This window comes from Orbicella faveolata, unplaced genomic scaffold (assembly GCF_042242905.1).
Source record: "Orbicella faveolata isolate gen_17 unplaced genomic scaffold, um_ofav_v1 contig_3, whole genome shotgun sequence".
NCBI classification, from domain to species: Eukaryota; Metazoa; Cnidaria; class Anthozoa; order Scleractinia; family Merulinidae; genus Orbicella; species Orbicella faveolata.
This window is the reverse complement of record NW_028301558.1, coordinates 10,779,838-10,805,475: the sequence shown is the minus strand read 5'-3', so window position 1 is coordinate 10,805,475 and position 25,638 is coordinate 10,779,838. Positions and strand designations below refer to the sequence as shown.

At 39.3% G+C, this 25,638-nt stretch overlaps 2 protein-coding genes across 2 annotated transcripts; one reads left to right on the top strand and one right to left on the bottom strand.

The window, feature by feature from the left end:
• The first annotated feature begins 6,817 nt into the window (after positions 1 to 6,817).
• Positions 6,818 to 11,656, top strand: LOC110065922 (uncharacterized). Its single transcript, XM_020773109.2, has one exon. The coding sequence runs from the start codon at positions 6,893 to 6,895 to the stop codon at positions 9,380 to 9,382; it is 2,490 nt and encodes an 829-aa protein (XP_020628768.2). The 5' UTR covers positions 6,818 to 6,892; the 3' UTR covers positions 9,383 to 11,656.
• Positions 11,657 to 12,846: 1,190 nt separating this feature from the next.
• On the bottom strand, positions 12,847 to 25,111 carry LOC110065906 (NLR family CARD domain-containing protein 4-like). Its single transcript, XM_020773086.2, has 4 exons — positions 24,322 to 25,111; positions 19,993 to 22,770; positions 18,853 to 19,003; positions 12,847 to 17,426 (listed from the first exon to the last, which is right to left on the bottom strand). The coding sequence occupies exons 1-4, from the start codon at positions 24,569 to 24,571 to the stop codon at positions 17,345 to 17,347; spliced, it is 3,261 nt and encodes a 1,086-aa protein (XP_020628745.2). The 5' UTR covers positions 24,572 to 25,111; the 3' UTR covers positions 12,847 to 17,344.
• Positions 25,112 to 25,638: the final 527 nt, after the last annotated feature.

The window sequence follows — 25,638 nt, the reverse complement described above, 5'->3', positions numbered from 1 at the left end:
GTATTGTCCCTCTGCAAAGGCCTACTCTGGGACCTTAAGTCGCCGTAACTTAAGGCGACTTTGGGCGATTTAAGGCGACTTAGGCGACTTAAGCAAAATTGGCAAAAAAGAAACATGGCGACTTTAGGCGATTTAAGGCAATTTAAGGCGACTTAAGGCAACTTAAGGCAACTTAAGGCGAATTAAGGCGATTTAAGGCGACTTAAAGCGATTTTATTTGACTCAAGTTATAAAATCTAAAGTTAGCAAAGTCTCTCCATAAACTTCAAAAATATTTATAGAATCCCTCACAATAAATCAATGTTAGCTAATATTGCAATATTTATCTTGCTTACTTTTGTAGTGATATAAATCGCCATAGTCTCAAGTTTCCCAATTTTACACCATTTTAGCTAAAAATGGTTAGAGAATTACCACAACAGTTGTTGTTCAATTATGTAGTAGGAAGTAGCACGGAATCACAGGCCTACACGACTTCTAACAATGGAAACTTTTGAACCATGTGCGTAATCTTTGACCCCTTTATAATTTCGCTCTTACGAGTATGTCTTTAAGGGATTTCCCTCTTTTTAAAGATATGAGTGGTGGCTCTTTGAAAATTTGCCGTAGAGAAGGCTGGTTTTGTATCAAGTGCCATTTTTGCATTAAAACATGTTTGAGATTAGGCACTGACGGTTGATATTGTGTTACAAAAGGCAAGATATCTTTTCGGCTTTCTTATTTTTGTTGTAGCGCTGATGCCCTTTCTGTGAATTTGATACCTGATAGGAGTATCTCAATCAGTTTTTTGGATAACCTCTAGCAAGGAGACGTGATTTGAATTTAATAATGTTCTCTTCAAATATTGTTCTTGAAGAGTTAGTGCGTAAAAGTCTAAAAGCTTCTCCCTTCACGAATCCTTTTTTGACACCCGGCGGGTGACTAGAGGAAAAATGAGTGTATTGAAAGGTTTCAGTTGGCTTGAAGTGTGTTAAGTTCAATATCACAACAAGCAACACTGTTTTTTGGGGCTTGCTTTCTTGAAACATATTTCCTAAACATATCTACATGTATGTTTGCCACAAGACAGTAAAAAGCTCATGTAGGGGGTTCGCACCCAATCTGTAATTGGATACTGAGATGAACAGGACACTTCCAAGCATCGAGGAGGACTGCAATGTTGTTACAAGGGGGATTTTCGTATTTGGAATATTATCAGTACGATTGGCCTTGTTCACGTCAAGATGCGTCTAAATTACGCAATGAAACTTGGATAGTATATAAAATAAAAACTACCCTACGAGTTGCTAGGAAACTCCGCACATAGAAACAACACAAAGTATGTAAATAGGAGCAAGCAAAGTAAATGTCATCACAGATGCCCATGCATCATGAGATTCGGCTTTATCTACAAAATATGCAGTGCTGCGTTTACCTTTATCAAACTGGTTCGGTTTGTCACCTAAGAATGGCCAGATATGTCAGCGAGTACAGCTGACATAACCTGCATCACACCGTCTCATGTCGAACATTAACATTATTTTACTGTTGAAGGTATAAAAACAACGATCGAATTTTTTGTTATTGGCTTTGAGGTTGACATTGATGCCTGGTATTACTGGTGATCTCTCGCATTTCTTGAGGTTAATTTGAGCAGGGCCGCAATAACAAAAATGTTTCGAATCGATGTGTGCTTTATATGACTATCTACAGTCATAGATCGTCATATAGAATAGTTCAAAACCTGGAGCCTTTAAGAAAGGATCAAAACAACCACCACGGACTTGTCCATGGCAATTACATTTTTCAAACTCATTAGTAATTTATCAAATTTAAACAAAGGAAATCATGACCGTGAAAGTATTTCGATATCTGATCTAAATTAGCTTTGATTTTTACTATTTTGTTCCACCATTTTCTCTTTAGTTTGTGTTTCGAATAAGAAGATGTATCAAAGACTAAAGACGCTGTATAACCATATTTCCACTCACCCTCGTCAAAAATATATATACTCTACCAGTCGGATGGAATCTTACATAAGACAGCGGTATTACCCAACAATTGTAGTAGCCTTTCTAAGTGTTTCTATGAAACGTTTCCTAACTTGTAATTCCTAATTGTTTTCAATTTTAGTGTAGATTCATTTGTTGAAATCATGATTTTTAGTTCTACGTTTTATTTAGCTCATTAACAATTACGAAACATCATTATTGTTACTGACGGGTGTGAAAAACAGTTCACCTTTACTCGCTACATCTTTAAAGGTGGGGGGAGGGGGTAAAGGATATGCCTTACTGATGTCCTCTCTGTTATCTTAGTTTCTTCTGTATGCGTGTCGACCTTAGCGCTTTTAACATTTCGATTCCTTAGTGTCATTTTCAAACGCAAAAATTCCCACCTGCAGACTCCTGATGTTTTGATTACGCGTGAAATGACATTCCCGAAAAAATTTCCATCTCCCAAGTTAATTATTTAGAAAAACTAACTTTGCTACAGAAAAGAAACTGTAAAAAAAAAACTGCCATTTCCTCAGCGCTTGGCCGAATAAAACTGAGAGAATGTTTGATCATGTCATCTGCCCTGCGAGATAGCTGAAAATCTTCGAAAGCGACAGACTGATATTTTTTAGTTGCGCAATACACATCGGAATAATCATAGGTTTTACTACAGATTGAGCGGCGAAATTTAGGTTTATTCAAATAGTTTGTTTAAGTGGTGGATAGGAAAGAAGAGGCCGGAAACAATGCCATGTTCTCTCGTCATCCTGCTACTTGGATTCATCTCTTCTTGCCCCGCGGCCTCTGGTTTCTTACACTAAAGATTAAGACTACAGGAAACGTCCTTGACTAATTAATGTGGCACAAAACTGAAAGCTGTGTTAAACTGACAATACCCCAAGTCCCATGTTGGCAACAGGCATTTTCTAGTATCACACAGCGCCTTACTTGTAGTCTATTATTGGTAATTAGTTGATGTAGCCAGGTTCCAAAGTGTTAGAGTGCTTGTGAGTAATGTGGCGACGGGAACCTTTAAGCCCACACTGTAGTGCAGCACTTCAGTGAGTTTTCTTTAGTTTCCTTGCTATAGATAGTTTCACAAACATTTATCAAACTGTTGAATCCTCCCAAAACTGACAAAATAAAAGGCCAAACGCGCGAGACTTTTCAGGGGAATCACGACACTAGGAAATTGAAGGCTTTGTTTCTGACTACTTGTAATACATTTTTGGACTCTAACCAAAATGAACCGTGAGGATTGCGCCGGATGTATTTCGTGCACAAAAAATTATCGTATGTCAACTCTCTAAAACGAATAACTTTTGAACCTGTCATGATACGAATTCTCACAAAGAAGTCAGCAAGAGAAAGAAGAGAGGAAGTGGGAACCTTTTCTATAAAAGTACGTTGAGAATGATTATCTGGGAACAGTAGGGACTATATGGGGGATTAACACTCTTATTCTTCTTCCTCTCTTGCAGTCAAGTATTAGCATTGGAGACCTGCTTGGTAGCAGCCTCAAACGTTACCTAAATGAGTCGAAAAAGGCTAAGTGATCTCTATGACTGATTTTTCTAACTCCTCATTAATTAAAAGTGAATGAAGTATCATGATTGTATTCATTCTTGAGCCCTTTAGAAATTAGAAAAAAGATCAGCATTGATGTAATTTCGGGTTCTTTTTCGACTGTAATTACAGAAGAAAATCGTTTTTACTTGAACGCTTGGGAATCTTTGGACTTTAACAAAAGGGTACCCACGGGTATCAAGTTGTCTGCAGGAAGGTTGTCCTCTTTATTTCTATGGCACAAGAATGAATCGAGGGTCAGCAATTCGAGCAGGCAGTGAGGAAGTCGCGAGTCGAGAGTTGCAAGTATCTTTCCTTGTTTTTACAGATCGATTCACGGTATAATTGCCAAATGATCACGCAGGAAAACTCCCCTGAGGTATACTTCCTATCAGAGGTAAGGCTAGGGTAATGGTACAGGTGTATGGCAACATTCAATTTTAGTTAAATGAACTCTTGAAGGACATCACCGCAGACGATCTCCAGACGATCTCGAGTTCGTGCAAGTTGGCAATAAGATTACAAAGCCATTGCTTCATTTGATGCTTTGGGAGTTAACAAAGTTTATGACAGGACTCCGCTGGGTGGTAATCTTTGGTGCTCTTGGCAATGTGCTTTTGATGATATTTTTTGCATTTGATTTAGGCATTTTACATTAATACTTCTCGTTAGTTGGTAAAAAAGTAAAACACAGATTTAGATGTATAACGCATTTCTAACCAAATCCTGCGCTGTGATTGGCTTTCCGAGTGGGCAGGTTACCGCTATCTTTCCCTTTCAGGATTACACGCTATTTCTCGCAAGAAAGCAAGAAAAGTTTTACCTAAGCCATATGGTAATTCTCTTATTGACCAGGCTCTTTCGGGCAACATCGCTGGATATTGCATGGTCTCGTTCGTTTGCAGCCATCTTGACCTCATCCTTGGTCAATTACCCATATATATAGCAATAGGTATGATCGTGTTCTTCCACTGACGGCGACTTCTCAAGGTCGTTTTGGTGTCTGGAACAATGCAACTCCGATAAACGATCTCGCTCTACTCTTTCTTCATAGGGAATATCTTTCATAACAAGAATCAAAGACTGTTTAATCAACCTGTTTTCGGTTGTTTCGTTGGTTGGTTCGCTTCATGGTTGGTTGGCCATGGTTGATTAGTTGGTTGCTTAGTTGGTTGGTTGGTTGGTTGGTTGGTAAGGTGGGTGGGTGGCTCCTTGTTGTTTAGAAGAAACCGATTTCTCTTGATTTGTTTGAAAGGATTGCTACGTGATATCAATCTTCTCAACCAAAAATAAGGGCATCGGTTACTAAATTCAACCAAATAAAATGTGAAATGAACTTAATAAATTGACCGGTTCCCAATGTATGGCGCTCCATAGTTCAGTTGGTATTCCGACGATGTGCTGTGTAGAGGAGATTACAAAAGTGATTTTTCTGGGGCATTTAGTTCTCTATTTAAATTATGGGGAAATTCCTTTTCACCTCATGAATAACATATCAACAAATCATAGTAATGACTGTCACTCGCGATTTGGTCTAAATTTGACGGATGTGTCGGCGACTACAACCGAAATAGCCCGCATACCGCGTGCTAACGTCGAAAAGTAACCACATATTCTGGTTAAGGTATAAAAATTTATTGAATCGTTTGTTATTGACTTTGAATTTCACATTGATGCTTGGAATATGACGTACATGAGTTGATCTTGAAAACTTTGTTTAACCATTTAAGCCATTAGTTTTCATGTAAATAATGTCTCTTACCAGTGAGTATTCGAAAGATCATATATTTGAACTGTGTAGACAGGAATGATCATCGCAGTTGTGTACACAACTTAAACAGCTGTGAAATTAAAGCTTGAAAAAACTTCAGGCTTGACCGGGATTAAAACCCATGAACTCTGCGATACCGGTGCTGTGCTCTATTAATTGAGCTATTACACCAGGCTCAGAGCTGAGAGAAGGTCACGTTGGGAGTTCGTAATATACCCGTAGATGGAGAAGGATGTAAGTTAATACAAGAAAGATCATGTATTTGAACTGTGGAGAAAGACGGATGTAAAGACATGAATTATCATCACAGGTGGGTACTATACTTCAGAGGCTATGAAAATAAAGCCTAAAGAATCTTCAGTTAGACTTACCGGGATTCGAACCTATGACCTCTGTGATACCGGTGCAGTGCTCTACCAACTGAGGTACAGTGTATACCACGCCAGCTGGGAGCTGGTCATGTTGGGAGTTCATAATATACCCGTAGATGATGAAAAGAAGAAAACGAATACCAGAAAGATCATATATTTAACCCGTGGAGAAACATTTAAAGACATCAATGATCATCACTGTTTTGTATACAACTTAGGCAGCCGCGAATTAAAGCCTGAAGAAAACTCCAGGTCTGAACGGGATTCAAACTCATACCCCTGCGATACCAGTGCCGCGTTTTACCAACTGAGGTGTTTAAAGGTTGTGAAGCTGTGTACATGCCAGTGTCTCTAAGTGGAGTAGTGTAACGTATTTCTTAAAGATCATTTCAACAGTTAAAAAAATGTGTTTAATCGATGTGTGATTTGTATGACTATTTGGTAAATCAATTGCGAAATTCACTTTCTACAGTCATAGATCGTCATATAAAGTAGTACAAAACCTTCAGTCTTTAAAATAGGTCGAAACAATTACCACGGACGTGTCGTCGGTAATTTCATGTGGAACGTTCTGCCTCAGAATGAGAAATGTATTGAAGACCACGACTCTATCCAATTGACGCCTATCAAAATATTTTAACTCGTTTTGATAGGAGCTTATGAAAAAGGAAGATATGTGAAAGGTACACTGACCGATTAACAATGAGAATAACCGAAGATCGATATTGCCATTTATGGACGTGTAGAAAAATTTTGCACATTTTTGCACATAATTCGCTTCATCATTAAACGATATACTTTACTGATGCCCCATCTGTTATCGTAGTTTCTTCTGTACTTGTCGACCTTGCTTTTTTAACATTTTTTAGTGTCATTTTCGAAAGCCAAACTTCCCACCTGCAGACTCCTGATGTTTTCAATACGCGGGGAGTGACATTACCCGACAAAGTCTCTACCACTAATTAATGTTTCAGGAAAACTAGCCTTGCTACAATAGAAAAACTATGGGAAAAATCCATTACCTCAGCGCTTGACCAAACTCCAATGAGAGAATGTTGGATGAAGTCATCTGTCACCTGAGATAGATGAAAATCTTCGAGAGTAAAAGATTTGTTTCAGTTGCACACCACACATCGAATAATCATAGGTTTTACTCCAGATTGAGCGGGAATATCTAGGTTTTCTAGGAAAGGAGAGGCCGGAAAACAATGGCATGTTCTCTCGCCATCCTGCTACTTGGATTCATTTGTTCCTTCCCAGCTGCCTCTGGTTCCTTAGCCTCCAAGCTCTCAAAGGCAGCATTGGTACCCTCTACCGCCATTGGAACTTATTCCCGGTCCAGTACTGTCGCCGCGTTATCGTTGCTAGAGCAAGAAAAGTTGGAAGAGGCGACAGAATCTCTTGTTCAAACAGCACTGACCCTCAGTCTCCTTGATGTTGGAGGGGGCGCCATTTTACCCATCACCGAAGAAATTGTGACGTACATCACAACCAAGACCGAATTCGCAGCCACCAGAGAAGCTATTGCATACTACAACAGGATTCTAAAAAGCGAAATAAGCAAAAGTGCAACTCAGGGCATGAACAAACAAACTATTAGAACTGCCAAAGAAACCTTAAAAAATACCCTCAACGATGACGTAGCAAAGTTTTCTCGTGTGAGTAAGGTTAAAAAAGCTTTTACTAAGGTTACCAAGTGGTTCGGTAAAGCTTCAGTATTCGATGTGCTTGGGCCACTCACTGATACCATAACTATAGGTCTCAATATTTGGGGACTTGACATCGCCATCAGGGATGGAAATGACGCTGGCATCGCTGCCGCCTCGCTGAGTATCCTTGCCGGAGTGGTAGGAATTGGCACCTTTTTCGCTGCGGTAGCTACAGGATCGGCTGTGCTTGGACCAGTTGGAGCTATAGCTGGCGCAATTCTGGGAATTGCTGCAACCTTAATAGAACTGTTCGTAGGGCCACCCTACGATAAAGCCGCAGTTGAGGCATATAGAGCAAGACTAAGAGAGCTTAGAAACCTTAGAGACGCTTGTGTGAGCCAAATCGACAAGCGAATGGAGTTTTTGGAGAATGTTGGCTCACCATACAGTGATGTTTATGTCAACAACCAGGCGGCTTCTATGACAGAAGTTGAGTCGGGAGAGTTGCAACTGCTTGATTCTTACATGAATCAATACTATCGCGGAAAAGTACCATACCAGAATTCTATGTACCACCGCGGATTCAAGGGCCACTTTACCAGATATATGTTATCAGAGGCGAAGGAAGAGATGCGAAATAAGACTTACGTATGCATTGGCAAATACCGTGGCATAGTGAGTCCAAAGATGCCTCTTGCATCAAGTTCCACAGGCTGGGGTAAAACAACTGGCTTCATTGGTTTTGATTTTTATGGGAAGTATAAAAGGGACACTACCTACGGTGGTGTTCACGTTTTCATCAATTCAGAATTTATATCGGAGGAGGAATTGAACGGCATTAATATCAATACTTTTTTGAGCCTTGGATCGGATGCTGATCAAGAACAGACGCCCCAAAATGATGTGATTAGTATAAGTGATTACAAGAAGCTCCGTAAACGTGACAAAATAAACATACGAACCGGATTCGGAAGTGATTGCTTGAACATAAATGGCATGATAGGAGAGTTCCATCAAGATTATGAAAATTCATTGATTGCCGATATGGAATGGCACGGATGGAACATTCTGTCATTTAAAGGAATGTCGAGAGACCGCGATGACATCAAAGGAATCTTCTTTGACACAAAACATGAAGTCTTGAAATACTTCCACGGAGAAGATAGAAGAACTCACACTCTTGGTAAAGTGTTCTTTGTCACCCAGTTTGTCGGTTCGCCATTCGATGATCACGTTATTCTACATCAAAACCTTTTCAAAGTTTTTCAAACATCCGGAAGTAATGTATACGAGTTTGATTTTGATGAATTTGATCTCGGCAAGCCATGGAGTACAAAATTTGAGATCACTGACCAAAGCAAGCAGTCTCTAAAAATTAACTTAAAAACTTCGGATGCTTCTAAAATTCCGCCAAACAATATTGTTCTTTCCTACAAAAAACTGAAAATCTTTAGTACAAGGGGTCAGTATACTTACATACCTAGAATAGAAGTCTCCTTGTGGAATACAACAACCAATGGCAACATCTTTATCAACGATGACAACCCCATCCCACTGGATCACGGTCATCTTAGTCCTTGGCAATTCAATGGCGAAAGAAGGAATTTAAACATTGGTCAATCTCCGCGGACTGTTACTTACGACGACGGTAACAGAGAAGATTTATTACTATTGAAATGGCCAACCGACCAGGATCCAGATTCCACAGATTACACGATTGACATGAAGGGCGGCACAGATTACGTTATGATTAGCGATAAGTACTTTCTGGACCCTTCTGGTGTTGATGGTGAAGACGTGATTCTTATGCTAGAGCAAGGTTCCGACTCAACGGGTGCATTTACAGTGGTCACCCAAAAGAGTGGCAATGATGGATTCCGCATAAATCTTGAGTTGCGAAACGTAGAGAGAATAATTAATGAGTATGGCAATCGCCTGGTTGCATTCGATGTGGGGAGTCATCAGTTTCCGATGGATCTGTTTGACCGATACGTAGAAGTTACTCGCATGACACTAAAGATTAAGACATCAGAAGATGTCCTTGATTAAGGTGGCCGAACACAGTTTTCGCGCGCGCTTTTGCTGATGCAATTCAGCGCGCGCACAAGGATTGAAAAACAAACATGCCTTCAATAGAGCGATCATTTTATTCACTCAACACCCGCACTATATGCGCTATTTTTCTCCATTATTGAACGCAGTGTATTGATGCCTTTAGTCTTTTATTACAAAGCTATGTTAGAAAAGGTAAAGACGCAAAGAACCCAGCAATTCTCAGCTTTTTCTTTGTTACCGAAAGAACCCAGTTAAATGCAGCGCATGCGCAGTTGCTCGAAAAATTGAGACCGATTGCTTTTGCAGAAACTTGCCGATTTCTAACGATCCAGTCGATAGAATTTCAAGAAATTTGGCAAAAAAAATAATTCAGAAACACTTGAATGATCTATCGCAAAAAATCTGAATTTTGACATAGGGAATTTTTAATAATACAGAACATGCAGTGAAAACGATTTACGGCGAATTACGAAAGTCGCCTATGTCAAAATTTTATTAGAACAGTGTTGACAGAAGAGATTTAATGTCAATTCATAGTGGGCAAATGATGAAAAAAATCTAACGTCTGAATTTTTTTTAAATAAACAAAAACCATTTTTTAAGCCTTGTTTTTAACCAGCCCCGCTGCCATGGCAACAGCACTCACCTTAGCCAAAATGTGAGAATAAACCCTTCTGTGGTTAACCTTGACTCTTGCAAAAAACGGGCGCCAAAGCATAAATAGCTTTAAAGTAATGGTGAATTAGGCAGAGGCTCTTGAAAACTGTGTTCGGCCACCTTAATCTGGCACAATACTGAAAACTGTGATAAACTTACAATACCACAAGTCGTATGTTGGCGACACACATGATCTAGTATCACGCAGCGTCTTGCTTGTGCTCCGTCATTGACTTTTAGTTCAGGTAGGCAGGTTCCAAAGTGTCGGAGCGCTTGTGAGTAATGTGGAACCAGGCCTTCCCTCGGGATTGCGTTTAAACTGTGTCGAACCTTGTAGCACTTTAGTGTTTTGTTTTTTCTTCTTTTTAGTTTCCTTGCTGCGTTACGCAAGCAAAAATCAAACTGTTACTTCCTTCGAAAACTGACAAAGAGAGGTTAAACGCACGAGACTTTTGAGCGAAATCAGGACACTGTATAGAGCGGAATATCCCGATTTTCTGAACCTGTGGTTCGTTAGGTGGTAAAACGACAGTGTTCGACTGAGGGGGAGGGGGGGTAAACGACGTTTAATTCGAGTTAGCTGGCCATTTGAAAAAATCGAGTAAACGGGCAATCGGGATTCCAGTGTAATACATTTTTGGTCACAACGTCAAGACTCTAATCAAAATGAACTGTGAGGACGGTAGTGGACTTCTGTTAGAGTGAGCGTGTTTGGGCCTATACTATCTCTTGAAGACTGTTCACAACCTCTATTTTTCAACACACGCGAAAGGAAAAGCGAGTGAAACAAGCGCGAAGCACGCGGGGACGAGGCGGGGAGGTGAGCCAAGCGTTTTGTGCTGGCGTCCGGTTCTCTCGCGATTCTATCCGCGCGTTCAACGATCGAATAAAAACGTACGAGAAAATAGAGGGCTGTGGACAGTCTGTATCCCTTGCAGTTGTTATAACTGAAACAACATAAGCTAACATGCTCATATTACTTCACATGAAAAATTCGGATGGACGTTGTCGAAAGCAACCTAATACTTTACTTAAATGACTGCAACAAGGCTAAGTGATCTTTTAAATTTTTTAATACGAACCTGAATGAAAACGGTTGAATTCAGTCTAGCTCCCAATTATTTTAAACTGAATAAAGTATCATAGTTGTATTGATTATTATGCCTTTTACAAATGAGATAAAAGTTTAGCTTTTATGTAATTTCAGGTTCTATTCTGACTGTAATCGTTGAAGGAAATCATTTTTATTTGAACTGAGAATAAAGAAACGCCTAGGGCTTTTACAGCAGGGTAGCCACGGGTGTAAAGTAGTCTGCAGGTAGGTTGTCCTCTGTATTTCTATGGCGCAAGAATGAACTGAGGGTCGGCCAATCAAAGCAGGCAGTGAGGAAGTCGCGAGTCTGAAGAATCGCTGTTTTTACAGATCGATTCAGGGTACAATTGTCACACGGGACGTTCAGCTCGCGAGAAGAATCTGAGGAGTGACAAGCCTCCTGTACTGAGAGCTTCTATGGAGACATATAAATGATCGATCAGCAATTTAATTTAATTACTTATTACATGGACAAATGCTAGTTACATGGATCGCTAAATAAATATGATAAAACGTTACCCAGTGTTGTTTCTAATCTTCTGCGACGGATTACATGTACAACAAATTGCCTGTAGCGCTCTTGCAGCCGTCTACAAGTGAAGCCAGTCAAAAGAAAGTATGTTGTCCTCGATCTGTATTTTGCCTTTTCCACCTTCCTTTCACTACACCTTATTTTTAAATGAAGAAATAAAACACAATAAAGTAGTAAAAAAAAAGCGCGGGAACTGAGAATCCTCGATAAGCTTGTCCTGGCGCGATCAGTCCCCTAGTAGCCTAGTAGCCTAGTAGCTTTCCTGCGAGCCACAGGACAAAGGACGAAATCAACCTTAGGATGGACGAACGAGCTGAGTTCCGGCGGGGGGGGGGGGGGGCGGGGAAGGGGGGAAATTCCAGAAAAGTTGGGTGGGGTTGTGCGGTCCATTTCCCAAAACCTTTACCCCATAGACCCTTTTCATAAATGGCTGCCAATTTAAAACTCTTTTGTATGTACTTAAATTAGCCTCACTAAACTCGTTTGGGAGTAAAAATTCTTTCGAATTATCAACTCAAGAACGAGGTTAGTTAGGCTAATTTTAATACTTACAAAAGAATTTATAATTGGCAGCCATTTATGAAAAGGGTCTATTTATGACCAAAATCTGCGATTTTTGTTACCCTATTTATGACCTAGCAAAAAAATTCGACACCCTATTTATGACCGTTGCGGCTGGTACAGTTGCCCTAAACTTAATTTATGAAGGACTTTTGTCGACGGTCTTATTGATAATGATGAAAAAGTAGCTTCTTGTAAAAAAACATATCCAATTCAAGACTAATGCTAAAACCATACCCTATTTATGACCAAAACGGCTGAAAAACCATACCCTTTGGGGCCACACATACATATAGCCAATATAAGGGAGTATACCCCCGGGGCTGAGTTTAACAGGCACCCTGGTGTGGTATAGGTCTCTCTTCACCCATCGAATGTTTGCTTTGCATACGCCATTAGCTGTAGGGTACCTGTTCGTGCGCTGCTTGCTTCGCAACTTGATCACAAAAACTTCGGGTTCAGTCCGATCTCACCACCATCTCTTTTCCTCTGCAGTTGCATTCGCGCGCATGCGTGCATGCGATGACTGGACAGAGAGAAATACGAGACGTACGAAGGAGAAGGAGCCATGCCTTTAGGTGATATCGAAGAGTACGAATCACGACACTAAAAGGATCAGTTAAACAGGTTTTTTGTATTCTATTTATTTCTTCTGAGTGCGCCCAACGCAGAATACAGTTCTGGAAAGAACTATGTTGGTCAAAAAAATCTCGTATCTAACACTATAGCGAGTGGTTTCGTTGCCCATTGTCCACTTTTGCGTGTCATTTCTATTGACTCGCCCAACGGGCTCGTCAAAATACTGTTTAATCTCGCAAAAATAACTGCAATTGTACACCCTAAAGTGTCCAGTGAGATCCCTAAAATGTACAGTAAGATCTAAATATTTCTGTATGAGTATCCCAGTACAATTTTACTAGTCTTTTGTATTCGGAATTTTTTCAGTTGACACACCAAATTACGTCAAGACTAGTAAAGATATACGATACAACACACGAAACAACAATGTACATCTTAGCTTCACGCCTAGAAAATTTTGGAACGACACAGTAAATTGGAATGCTTTCACTGAGCTCTAACAATTTCTTTCGCTGGCATCTCTTTGTCTTAAATACAAACATGAGACAGGAAATTCAAGAAACAAATTAATTCACTGTGTACCAAATGAAATAAAAGCAACATACAGGAGTAGTCTTTACTATAATAAATTAAATTGAAAAATATACATGTATCTCACTAACACTCTTATCTTCTTCGATTCTAAAAGCACGAGTGTATCTGTGTTAACTACTTACATGTAAACTCTACAGATTTTCACTTGAGCGTCAACAGTAACTACATATTTGCTTTAGTTTTGCAATACCACGCTAAGCGATTGCCTTAAAAAAAACGCGCGTCAATTTGCCATCCAATCAGAACTAAAACCCAAACCAATCGTGACTCGCTCGCACACGTTTTCCCGCGCTTTGCGTCGGAAACACGCATAATTTGCTTCGAAATTTGATTGGTTCACTGGATGGTCTACGTAAATTGTAATTGCCCAAAGTGTTTACTTAAGTTTTGGTCTTACGACACTCAATTGAAAAATACCCTAAACGCGTTGTGGAAGCGTTCACTGCGGAATCTACAAAAGCATATTAATTAAGCTATAAATCCTTAATTCCTTAAGCGAAATACCTTAATGATATGCTCTTTACTAATTGGAAAACATTGCTTGTAAAGCTTGTTGTGAGAAATTGGCGGTATATCTTTAAAATATTCTCCAATAATTCAATATTTTCTTTGTCAATGCCACCTAGAAAAAAATTGTTCTTTCGTAAAACTAAAATCTTGCATAAATCTAAAAGCTAAATCCTGATCCAACAGGTGGTCTCGTTAATACTTATTACGTATTTTCCATGCAATATCAAAGGCAACGAGTAATTTGCTAATTGACAGCTCTCGTTGGTAAATGATTGGCTCAAACAGCCAATCAATCATTTAGTGTGTCGTCAATCAATGGTTTCATTAATCAATAAGTCAATCAAGTATAAATTCACATTTACAGTGTATTCAATTTCGTGTACTGTAGTGTACATTTCAAATCGAAAGCCTTGAAGTCTACAACATGAATCACTGGTGGACTTTCTGCACACCTTTTTGGAATACATTAACTAACTTGGCACAAATTCGTGGGCCAATTTCTATGGGGAGCCATATGTACCAAAAATACAAATCGTTAGAATTAAACCTCAATTCTGTCAATTGTTAGTTCCGGCAACAAAATACACGCAAGCTTCAGTTGCCGTCCTGAAATGGTCAATAATCGTGTTGCTGCACCAAGCACCCCGACAAACGCTGTTGTATAAAGACTCCGATTGATAGCGCTAAATATCAATTACTAGTCGTGAATCTACCAGCTTTCAAAAGGCTATTACTGATTTCCTGTGTATTTCAAACGACAAAAGAATCACTGGCAATAGACTAGTGGCTTGGGTATTTCTCCTCGTAATCTGCTCTCTATTACATCAATTGAAACATAAACTCTTTCACTTAGAAGCTTGGAGTCTGCCTGGGCCAACTTTAGAAGCCCTTTCACGTAATATATCAAACACGAGAGGCAGTGTTTCCCCGGGGGGGGGGGGGAGGGATATTCCCAGAAAAGTTGGGTGGGGGTGTGCGGTCCGCTTCTCAAAACCCTTACCCTATTTATGACCAAAATCTGAAATATTCCCCACCTTATTTATGACCTAACCAAATATTCAATACCCTATTTATGACCTAACCATTAAATTAAAACCCTGTTTCAGACCTGCGTTATAATAAGTTCCCTAGTTCAGACCAATGTTAAATTACCGTAAACATAATTTGTGAAGGGCTTTTGTTAATTTGATTATGATGAAAAAGTAGCTTCTTCTTAAAAACATACCCATATCAAGGCTAGAGTGCAAAAACCATACCCTATTTATGACCAAAATGGCCAAAATAGGCTAAACTCGATACCCTATTTATGACCAAAACGGCTGAAAAACCCTACCCTTTGGGGCCGCACATACCTATATAGCTCATATAAGGGAGTACCCCTCCCCCGGGAGTGTTTCATCGGGATTATCCAAACACCGAGAGGAGAGCTGAAAATACGACGCGCAGAGGAGTATTTTTGACGAAATTCGAGGTGTTCGGATAGCCGATGAAGCACGGTCTCGAGTGTTTGATCTATCTCGTCAATCGAAACAAAAACTAAGGAGTAAACGGAGAAGAAAAATCGTCAAAATCTATGCCAATTACGACCAGGTATCCAAACCTCCTTCACGGTTGTGATTTTCTTTGTTTTAAGTTGCTGAATTATTAATGAGTTTGAAAAATGAATTTCAATGAACTGGCAAGACCATACCATACATCCAGATCTGTTCACCACATGCAAAACAAAACTACCATCCTAAATTCTCTTTTTACGGCACATAGCTGCAAAATAGAATCTAATGCTTCCAGGAAGAATTGCAGTTCTTCTGAGAGTTCTAAACTTATCATTTTGTTTGCTACCTTGTTCAGTAAATGTGGCTATATAAGGATTCCTCTGATTGGAGGAAAGTAATGTGCAGTTCCAGAAAATATCCATTCCATCCCACAGGTGTGATTTTTCATATGGTCCCCCCTCCTTTCTGGATTTTCCAAAATCAAGATATGCACTCTTTAAACTCCAGAAATTGATGTTTAGCACTAATTTGTTTGATGTCAACAGTAATGATTTAGCTCTTATTAACCAAGCAGGAGGTCTGTATGGGAGAGTCTTGACCGAGGTCGTGAGTACAGACCGAACGCAGTGAGGTCTGTACACACGACCGAGGTCAAGATTCTAACAGACAGACCGACCTAGCTCGGTTAATAAGATGTTTATTATGTGGCAAAGAAGAAAACTTTAATTCGCTTAATGTAACTGGTTTGTACTAGCTGACATTTTGCTTGCGAACGGCGATGAGCTTAACTTAAACCTGCCGAAATTTGCTCGTCCTCTCTACATTTTTTTTGTCATCAGGCTTTTTGGCACTTCCATAAATGATTGAGAAGAAAATAAAAGAAAATGGTCAACATTTTTGTATTTCAGTTTGCTACTTTTTAAACGCAAAATGAAACCGGTCTAGATTTCGGTCTAGATGGGAAAATCTAGACCGCAGTCAATATCGATTTCAGCCAATCAAATTCGTGAATTCGGTAGTTCCCAGTCCTTGTGAGACACAGCCATATAATAATGCTGCATAATAACAGTCAAATGAGTTACTTTTAATGCTATCAATTGATGCTTACAACTATGATTGATGTTTAGCACCAATAATTGGCCTTAGAACACTAAAGATTGATGTTTTATTGGCACTATCAATTGGAGTCTTCAAACTGTGTTTTCTGCAACAACACTAGTGATCAGTGTTTTGCCTAACGATTAACCATTGCAGAACAACAACTGAAGTATTTTCGACTTACGATTTGTTGCTACCACTAACGATTGAGGTTTAACGACTAGCAATTTGTATTTTTGGAACAGATGACTCTCCATATATTTACAAATAATTAAACTCTAACATGGCACTGAGACAAAGTGGCCTCATGGTTGGTGCGCTCGTCTCCGGATTGATTTGTTTAGTTCCCAAAGCCTTAGTGCCATGTAAGAATTGTAATGCATAGATATATTAATATATCAGATCACTGTGCCCACTGTCTATTTAACACTTTTCCTTGAAAACATGTTACCAATTCATGTATGTTTGTATGAAGTACGGTAAAGCTTAATTGCTCTAGGGCTGCTGTCAAAATAAGACAGTTATTAGAGGAAATAACACAGGTTGTATGTCACTAAACCTAAATTATCTGAATAGCTTAATTATTATTACCTTAATTTCATTTTATGGAAATCTCTTTGTGTAAGTACTCAAAGATCCAATTCAAAATAAATTATATCAAACAAGTTCCAAAACTGTCAAATCAGCTGGCTACATGCAGATGCACGCAATGCCAGATTGCTTAACAACTACGATGCCTGACAAATAACTTTGCAGGCTTGAATTGCAATAATTCCATGGCGATACCATGCAGGACACATACTTGTTACAACATATCACTTCAAATGACATCCCACTTGTTACTTCCTGTACTGTCCTATCAAACGAAGGCGAGGGTAATCTTGCGGATCAGTTCCTTTGGGAATGGCTGTTTGACTGAGGCTGAATGACAAACAGACACAAGTGCTGAGTTAACTAGCAAGCATGTAAATGGGGCACAAGGAGCCCAGCCCAGAGGGACTCCCTATAGAAACAGGGATGCTCCTCATACCTTGAAGGGGGCAAAAATTGTTGGTTAGCACCACTTCGGTTGTTAAACTAAAACAACTGCCGTTAAATTATCAATATTTTTTGGTACCTTCAAAGGGATTTAGCCAAAAAAAAAAAAAAGATTAATTGTTACGTGCTAGTCATTGACTAATGGTTTTAATTCAATTTTTTTATTACACTGTACATAAAATATAGTAACAGTTGTCTGGAAATCTTGTCCAGAAATGTCACAGATGAGTAAGTTGTTCAACAGTATAATGGTTTCTATGAGGGAATCCCCCTCCCAGGATAAGGAGGCCATACGGCACTCAAGATATCAAAGGTACATGCAGCTTGAAATAAATTAGAGCAAACATGATTACTCTGTAACTTGTATGATGTGACTTGAAATAAGTGCTAATATTTCTCATATCAACAAGCAAATTTAACATTAGTAAGTCTATGCGAGCCTTTTTGAATACTCAGATTCAATTCTATTTTACTAACATAAAGGAAACAGCAAGAAAAAACATATTTATAAAAACACATAATAACTGATTTAGATTAGCAGAAGTGCCCATTGACAGCTCTCCAAATAACGTACAAGTTGCAACAGGAGTGCTGAAATTGGGCACCTACACAATCATTCCAACTGCACAATAAATTGGCATTCAGAGCACCTGTCAGAAGGAAGACTTTCTTTATTCATTTGATTTCATTCCTTCAGTGGCAAATCTAGGTCTGGATCCACCACTGCCATTAAATCTTTCACTTGAGAGGAGACTCATAGAAAGGGAAAACTATGAGAGAATATTTCTTAACCAAATCAACAGGACTTGACCTAAAGTCATAGGAGGTGGCCTAGGAAATAACTCCCTAAACTAACACTTTTCGGCCAGATTTAATGTTTGTAATAATATAATGTAATAATATATGTAGAGCAAAACTAATGATTTTTTTTATGAATTTTTAAAATCAGGACTATTGTGCACATGACCGAGGGAAGTGGAGATGGGGGCTACAGTGCAGAGACCTTGAACATGACTATTTGTACCCCCAGGGAAAACATGATATTCAGACTCCTATATAAAACAAGATTCTTAGGACAAATGTGAGAGTCCCTGGGAAAATAATACATAAAACTCTCAACATGAAGCAAAATATTCCAGTGCATTACCTTCCTCTATATCTATGTAATTAATATTAATAACTTCATTCCTGAATCACTTGAATGTATAGTCCCGAGATCGAGACTTACAATCCCTCTTCTCGCATCGGAGTGAATAAGCAACTCTATAGTCAATGTGGGAGAGTGAGATTAAAAATGAAGCGCACTTACTAAATCCCCTCCAATGAAGTGTGGGAATGGGCGCTTGTCATAAGCAGCTTAAAGGTTTCTTGTTTCAGGGAGACATAACATTTGCTGTGGTGTTTGTCTTCAGCAAAACCACGTGAAAGACTATGTGCTTGTGATTCTGTATACCGGTAGCCTGAAAATTAAATAAATACAACACACAAATATTAGGAGGAAAATTTTAACACTTTATCAAAGTTCCTTTTATGCTGTAATCAACTTAATGTAAACTAAGAATGCTTTCAGCCAATGAGAACCTACATAAAATGGGTGTATCTTATTATGTAACAAATAAAGAAGCTAAAGTCATGTAGTGCAAGCATTATAACACAGGGATCCATATCGTTTTTTTTCCTCCAAGTCGTCAGCCGCACAAGTATGCCAGATGACATTCTTGCCCTGGCAAAATTTTACTTGCCCACTCAATAGGGAAGAATTGCAACAGAACAGCATGTAACTGGAAAGTTTTCTTTTCTGTTAATTTCACGTGACCAGTCTCCTAGTACACACACTGCAGTACATCATGTACATAGTTGCGGCTGTCAGCGCACACAGAAAATTCAGGTAAAAATGAAAACCAGGGCCTCTTCAACTGCTATGAAGACTGGAAGGAATGCCTTTGCTCTTCCTGCTCGTACTGTATTTGGCTTGTTTTCCGAAGTGTTAACATTATTACTTAACACCATATCCTGATCAAAACAGCTGATGTTATCGCACCATTTTCGCCGATTCAGATGCAATACAGAGCATCAGCAGTTGACAAAATGAAAATTGAGCCCACAATGATTTCATTCATGGAGAATATCACATCATCCAAGATGGCAGACCAAAATGATGATTTCATCACAAAAGAAAACTGCAAATCTTTCTCTGTTTTCTAAAAGTTCCAAATGGATGACAAGTGGTCAGAATGCAGGGACCTCGTAAGAAAATAATTATTTAAGAAATGTTGTTTTTTTTTCTGGTAGAGTTGTTGTTTTGGTTGTCCCTCTTATTTTCAGTCATCATAGACAACCGGACAACTGCGAATATGGATTCCTGATAATGTCAACAAACATGACAAGAATTTGATATCATGAGAGAAATTAAGAATAAGCACTCTGACTACCTATTATTTGCCAGTACCTGGTGAATAAATTCTTGTGGGGCTGAAAAACTCCACAGGTTTGGCAGTTTCTGCTGCTTGTCCTTGAGGAGATTCTGTCACAGGACTCCAGAGGTATAACTGCCTCAGTTTAGGCAATGACGCTAACTGCTCAGTTAAGGCAGCCATGCCTTCCTCACTGATCAGGTTGGCTTTAAGATCAAGGCACTGAAGATTACCAAGAGACTCCGATGAGAGACAAAGAGCATTTACTCCTGCTTCCGTGATGCTATTGTAGCCAAGGTACAGGTCACACAACTGGCAAAGGCTGGGGAAAACACTTGCTAAAGCTTCAATTCCAACATCAGAAATCAAATTTGACTTTAGAGACAGTTTTCGTAGCTTTGGTGAGAGTTTTAAACTTTTGCAAAGACATACTAATCCATGGCATGTGATGTGATTTCTGTCGAGGAAAAGCTCTGAGAGCATTTGCAAAGAAGGAAGAACTTTCGCCAGACTTTCTACACCATCATCTTGAAAGGCATTTCCAGATAAGTCCAGACAAGTGAGCTTTGGGGCATTCTTGATGGAATCTGCAATGAATGTCCCTTGATGTAACAGGTTTGCAGACAGATCTAACCTTGTTAGTCTTGGACAGTGAGCAAACGCTTGCCCGAGGCTGGTGTAAATGACTTTAGAGGTGTCTCTGGTGCTGTCTGTATTCCGATTTACATCACGGAGTGACAGACTTTCCAGCCATGGAACCTTGTGTAACCCCTCGGCCAATGCTTTGACACCTTCAGCTCCAATGTCACTGTTGTTTTCGAGACTCAAGCTGACCAGCTCATGTGCACAGGACAATTTCTCAGACAAGTATGTCATGCTGTTCTGGGCTAATTTGCAACCACTTAGATTCAATAATCTCAAGTGAGGAACAAATTTCAGAGCATCTATCACAGCCTTCATATCTTCATCTCCAAGACCGCTGTAGCTCAAATCCAAATGGCGAAGATTTGGGCAGGACTTCATAATTGATGCAAAGTCATCGCCGATATCTCTCCTCGAGGCATTTCCACTGAACACAAACTTCTCCAAAGGAAGACTGCTGGACAAATTCCCGCTGAATGCTTCTACAGCCCCATCACCTACAATGTTCTGATATAGGCAAAGTTCTCGTAGGGAAGGCATTTGCGAAAGAGAGTTTGCAAAAAAAGCTGCTGTTTGCCTCTCCAACTGACTGTGTTCCAGAACAAACGACTTGAGGTCAGGATTGTTTTGCATGAAGTACGTCATGGCCCTGACACCATATGGACTAACGTCTCGACCAGACAACTTCAGGATTCCATCAAGAAGAGTCGCCCCTAATTTACCTGCAAGGTGACCCTGATGGGATTCAAACAAAGCAAGAACAAACATTTCAAGGAAGTCATTTGCTTCACCGATGTCTGAAGCAATGACACTTTCCTTGAGACTTTCCAACAAGGGTACAAACACAAACTCAAAATTGTCGCCAACAAGCCCAGACACAAAATTGAGCAGCATAGTATCAGAGGCTTTCTTGACACACTTCAAGGTTAGTGCAGAGACATCCTTCAATTTTGACGGATCATTCATGGAAGAATTGATCTCATTACTGAGCCACAATGCTGCTGCATACTCCTGAAAAGACTTATGGATAAAACAGCACTTTCGCACTGGCTTCAACCTGGAAGTGCTTTTCTCCTGAGAGAGCAATCCAAGCTCAAAAAGCACTTTGCTGGAAAACTTCTTTTCCAATGCTTGGACATCAAACAGGAGGTTATCATTCAGTAAGCCATTCAGTGCAATCTCTCCAAGAATGAGCAGATCATTGTAAAGATCCTTGGGGATATCTTCCAAGCTAGCAAACTCCTCATCTGCAGAACAACCGTCTTCAGAATTCTTGGCAAAGTGGCGCTTCACCATAAGTAAAATTAGTTCATTGAAAAGAGTTGTTAGTGTGGACAGGGCTTCAAAGGTTGCATCTGGCGAATCCTCCCACAAAGCACAGATCAGCATGGCTGTTAAGGGGACCTTTGCAATATCCTCGATAACAGGGTTTGTTTCCATTTCTGACAACAGGACCTCAGCAGTGTCAGCATCGTCTTGGAAGTACTTGAACACAAAACTTCGGATGTTTTCTGTGGTGAATCCTGTAATTACCAGTCGTGTGTCCATCATTCTTTGTATGTGTGCAGTTTTACCTGGCCGTGAGGTGAGAACCACGCATGAATTCCGAAAAATCCTTCCACTCAGGATATCTTGGAGGTGCTTCAGGCAAGAAGAGTTTGCTTCATCAAAACCATCAAGAAGGAAAAGCACATTCTCCTGATGGCTTGCAAGGTGACTGAGAAGTTGTGTCAGTGGGATGGGAAAATCAGTGGGAAACAGCTGCTGCAAGATAGCATCCTTAAAACCTCCCTTCATTTGTTTCAGCTCAAGAAGAATCACAATTGTGTAGTTTAGCAACTTGCTATTGCTGGTTGACCAGTCGTAAGCAATTTTACACAGAAATGTGCTCTTTCCTACACCCGCCTCACCCTCGACAAGGATTCTTCTTGGCTTGGAACATCCTGGACGGCTGGAAAATATATCGTGGTAGGAATCCAGTGGCTTCTGAATGCATCTTGTACCCTGGGAAACCAGTGAAACAATTTCCAAATTTGTAAAAATATGTTCTATGTGAATCTGAAATGAATCATTCCATGTGATTGGCTGAATCCAACCAATGACATTTTGATAATGATCACGAAGTGAATCTTGCATGTGGCTGAGTACTGCATCAGTTGATTTGCTACGCACTAAAAATAAAATAAAAACACCAATATTATTTTAATTATTGATGGAAACTGCATTGTGTACTTCATTGTGTTGTAACAGCAATATACGTATTAGATATAAACAACTGTTATGTTTTCTATCTCTTTGTCAACTTAAAGATTCTATAACTTCTTTCTTACATATTGCAGTTCTCATTTCTGAAATAGGAGTAGAACTTTTAACGACCAAAATTGCTGTACAAATACAAGTTGTACAGTAGGTATGTTTATGCAGTGTTTTCAATTTACTAATTCTCTCAAACTTTCACAGGTGTTTTAATAATACATCAATGAAGACACCAAGGACTGTTGATTATTGCTATGTTATTGGCCAGTATGCTTAAACTCTGGCAAAGCAGTCATAGTATATTCAGTGCAATATTATGCGATGAGTGTCATCCATTTCAGCCCAGGCTGAAAGTCCATTTGGGACTGAAACTTCCTGCATGTAATCTCCAAGTTCAGTTCAAGAGAACTGTTGTAGAATCTGAAATAAAATATCCCCCCCACCTCCTCCCCCGGCCCTGCCCCCTACCTGAGCTGAAATTCTAGCATGTGATGAAACTTATATAGGAAATCAAATGAATTCAACTGCGAGTTGAAATAAATAAGCATAAAAAAATATTTCATAGCCTACAAAAAATTTACATGAGGCAAGAGCAGTTTAAAGTATTTAAAAAATTTATGAGTGATTATTTATTCCAAATTGCACAAGAAATTAAAACAAAATTGATTACTTGTTAATAACATTCATACAAAATTTTACACAAATATTTTTCAATTTAATCAATTTCAACTTTTTGCACTGTTTGGGATATACTGATGTGCTCACAGCCAGTGAGCATGGTGAAATGTTTGCATATATATTATTAGCCATGTAATCAACCTTTTCAGTGCATTATCTGTCTCATCAGTAACAAGGCTGTAGTCTCTGAAAAACTACCGAACCCTGAAATCCTGGGTGCCCAATACTTAAAATTATTTTAAAAAAGGTGTGTTTTTCCAGTCGCTCAAAGGCAAAAGTTAGTCGCTCTCAGTAACAGTACCATACAACACTGACACTTCTGACTTAACATCTACAGGACTGTCATATTTTGGGCAATAACCCATAATGCCTGTTTACAGCTGAGTATGCTTGATAGGCCCTTGATGTTACAAGTGAACTTGCAAGTGACTTGATACAAGTCACCCATTAAGGCAACAGGTGACTAACCCCACTATTTTTTATTACAAGAGGTGATCTTATATTTCCCAGGCTAGCAAAGTGAAAAGACTATACCGGCTGAATCTGATATCACTCAATCATGATATATGATCTTCAATAATTTATTTGACACCCAGAGGGTCAACAACAGCATATTATGATCTGTGATGTTCTAACTACAATAATTATTTAGCTACAAGCTTAACACAGGATATGATGTTTGCGTCTAATTAACTCTATGCCTACAGCTCTTATGATCAATTTATATCTCTAACTTGGCGGCAATTCTACAGACGAAACATTGCCTGAAATCAATAGACCTTACTTACCGCGAACACCAAACAATTCCTCTTTCAACTCCAAACGATCAATCTCGGTCAACAGTTCCGCCAAAAATACCGTATTATCATGGCCCAACAAGTTCCGGTTTTCAAGCTCATCGAATAAGTCCAACGGACGAACAATCTTCTCCAGAACACCCACAGGAATATGTTGCTTGCAGACAAACTTTAACTGGCCAAGTTCCCGATCAGTTATTCCATTTGAAACGGACAGTAGCCTCGCACGAAATGGATCCATCACAACTTATTTCACGCTCATTCAGAGCGTGAAGCTAGAAAACATGCTGGTTCGCCTTCACAGATGTACTCATGGTAATTGCATCTTTTACAACGTGCTAGAGTTTTGGCAACTAGAATATCCATTAACTAAACGTATATTACAATATACGGTTACTGTTCAGACTTCCAAAACTCAAGTACAAGTTGAAAACCCCCGTCCGTACCTCACTCTCCTCCTGTCGACGTAAGAGCGATGTGAGCCAAGAGACTGGGAACAAGGGTTGGCGGTACTCTCCCCAAGTTCCATGACTTTGCCACGGCTTTTGCATATTTAGTAAATTCGGCATCATAAATTGGTAAATGGCGAGGCCGTCGATAAAAGCAGGAACATGGAACATTCCGGAACATCCCGGAACATTGAATAATTATAATGATTATGAGAAAAATATGCAAAATTAATTTTTCAAAACTTAAATAAAACAAAAATAAACTGGTATCAGCTCAGAAAATAAAAAGCAAAACAAAAACGTTAAACAAAGAAAGAAAAAAAGAAAGAAAAATGAAAATGACTGAAATGAGTGACGACTCGCAACTTAGAAGACTAATCCATTCCTTCCAGTCGTTCGCCATCAGTTTAATCACATGGCTGTCCCTTATTCCCAGATTTCGTTGTTCATAGAAAACCTAGGTGGCGGCGTTCGAACTCTTTAATCAGACCGAAAAATATGGGTACACAAGTGTGATTTCTTTATTCAATTCATTACGTCAATTCAAAGATATGCGTATACACGATTTCTCATGAAGAAATAGTTTCTCCATGAGATAGAAATAGAGACTCTTCGGCATTGAGTTTCTTGTGCAAACTAGTTCGGACTGCTCAAGCTTTGATGACACTGTAAACAAATACAAACACAAAATTTAAAAACATTTCAGTGGCGACGCGCTGTCTTACAGGGTCGCTGGCCAAAACTTTATTGTCTCAAGAAATATTTGTTACAAGTGTTGGCGATCTGAAATTGAATTCAAAGTGTCGCCAACAGTTCGAATGCCTTTCCTGGAAAATATTTTCTCCAGTACAAGTTAATT

Bases quoted from the DNA above. Each gene is read 5' to 3' on its own strand.
- LOC110065922 (XM_020773109.2), top strand. From the start codon at position 6,893: ATGGCATGTTCTCTCGCCATCCTGCTACTTGGATTCATTTGTTCCTTC.
- LOC110065906 (XM_020773086.2), bottom strand. From the start codon at position 24,571: ATGGATCCATTTCGTGCGAGGCTACTGTCCGTTTCAAATGGAATAACT. The intron at 22,771-24,321 runs GTAAGTAAGGTC...TTTTATTTTTAG, and splicing joins GGAATTGTTTGGTGTTCGCG to TGCGTAGCAAATCAACTGAT. The intron at 17,427-18,852 runs GTAAGTGCGCTT...TTTGTCATTCAG, and splicing joins ACTTCATTGGAGGGGATTTA to CCTCAGTCAAACAGCCATTC.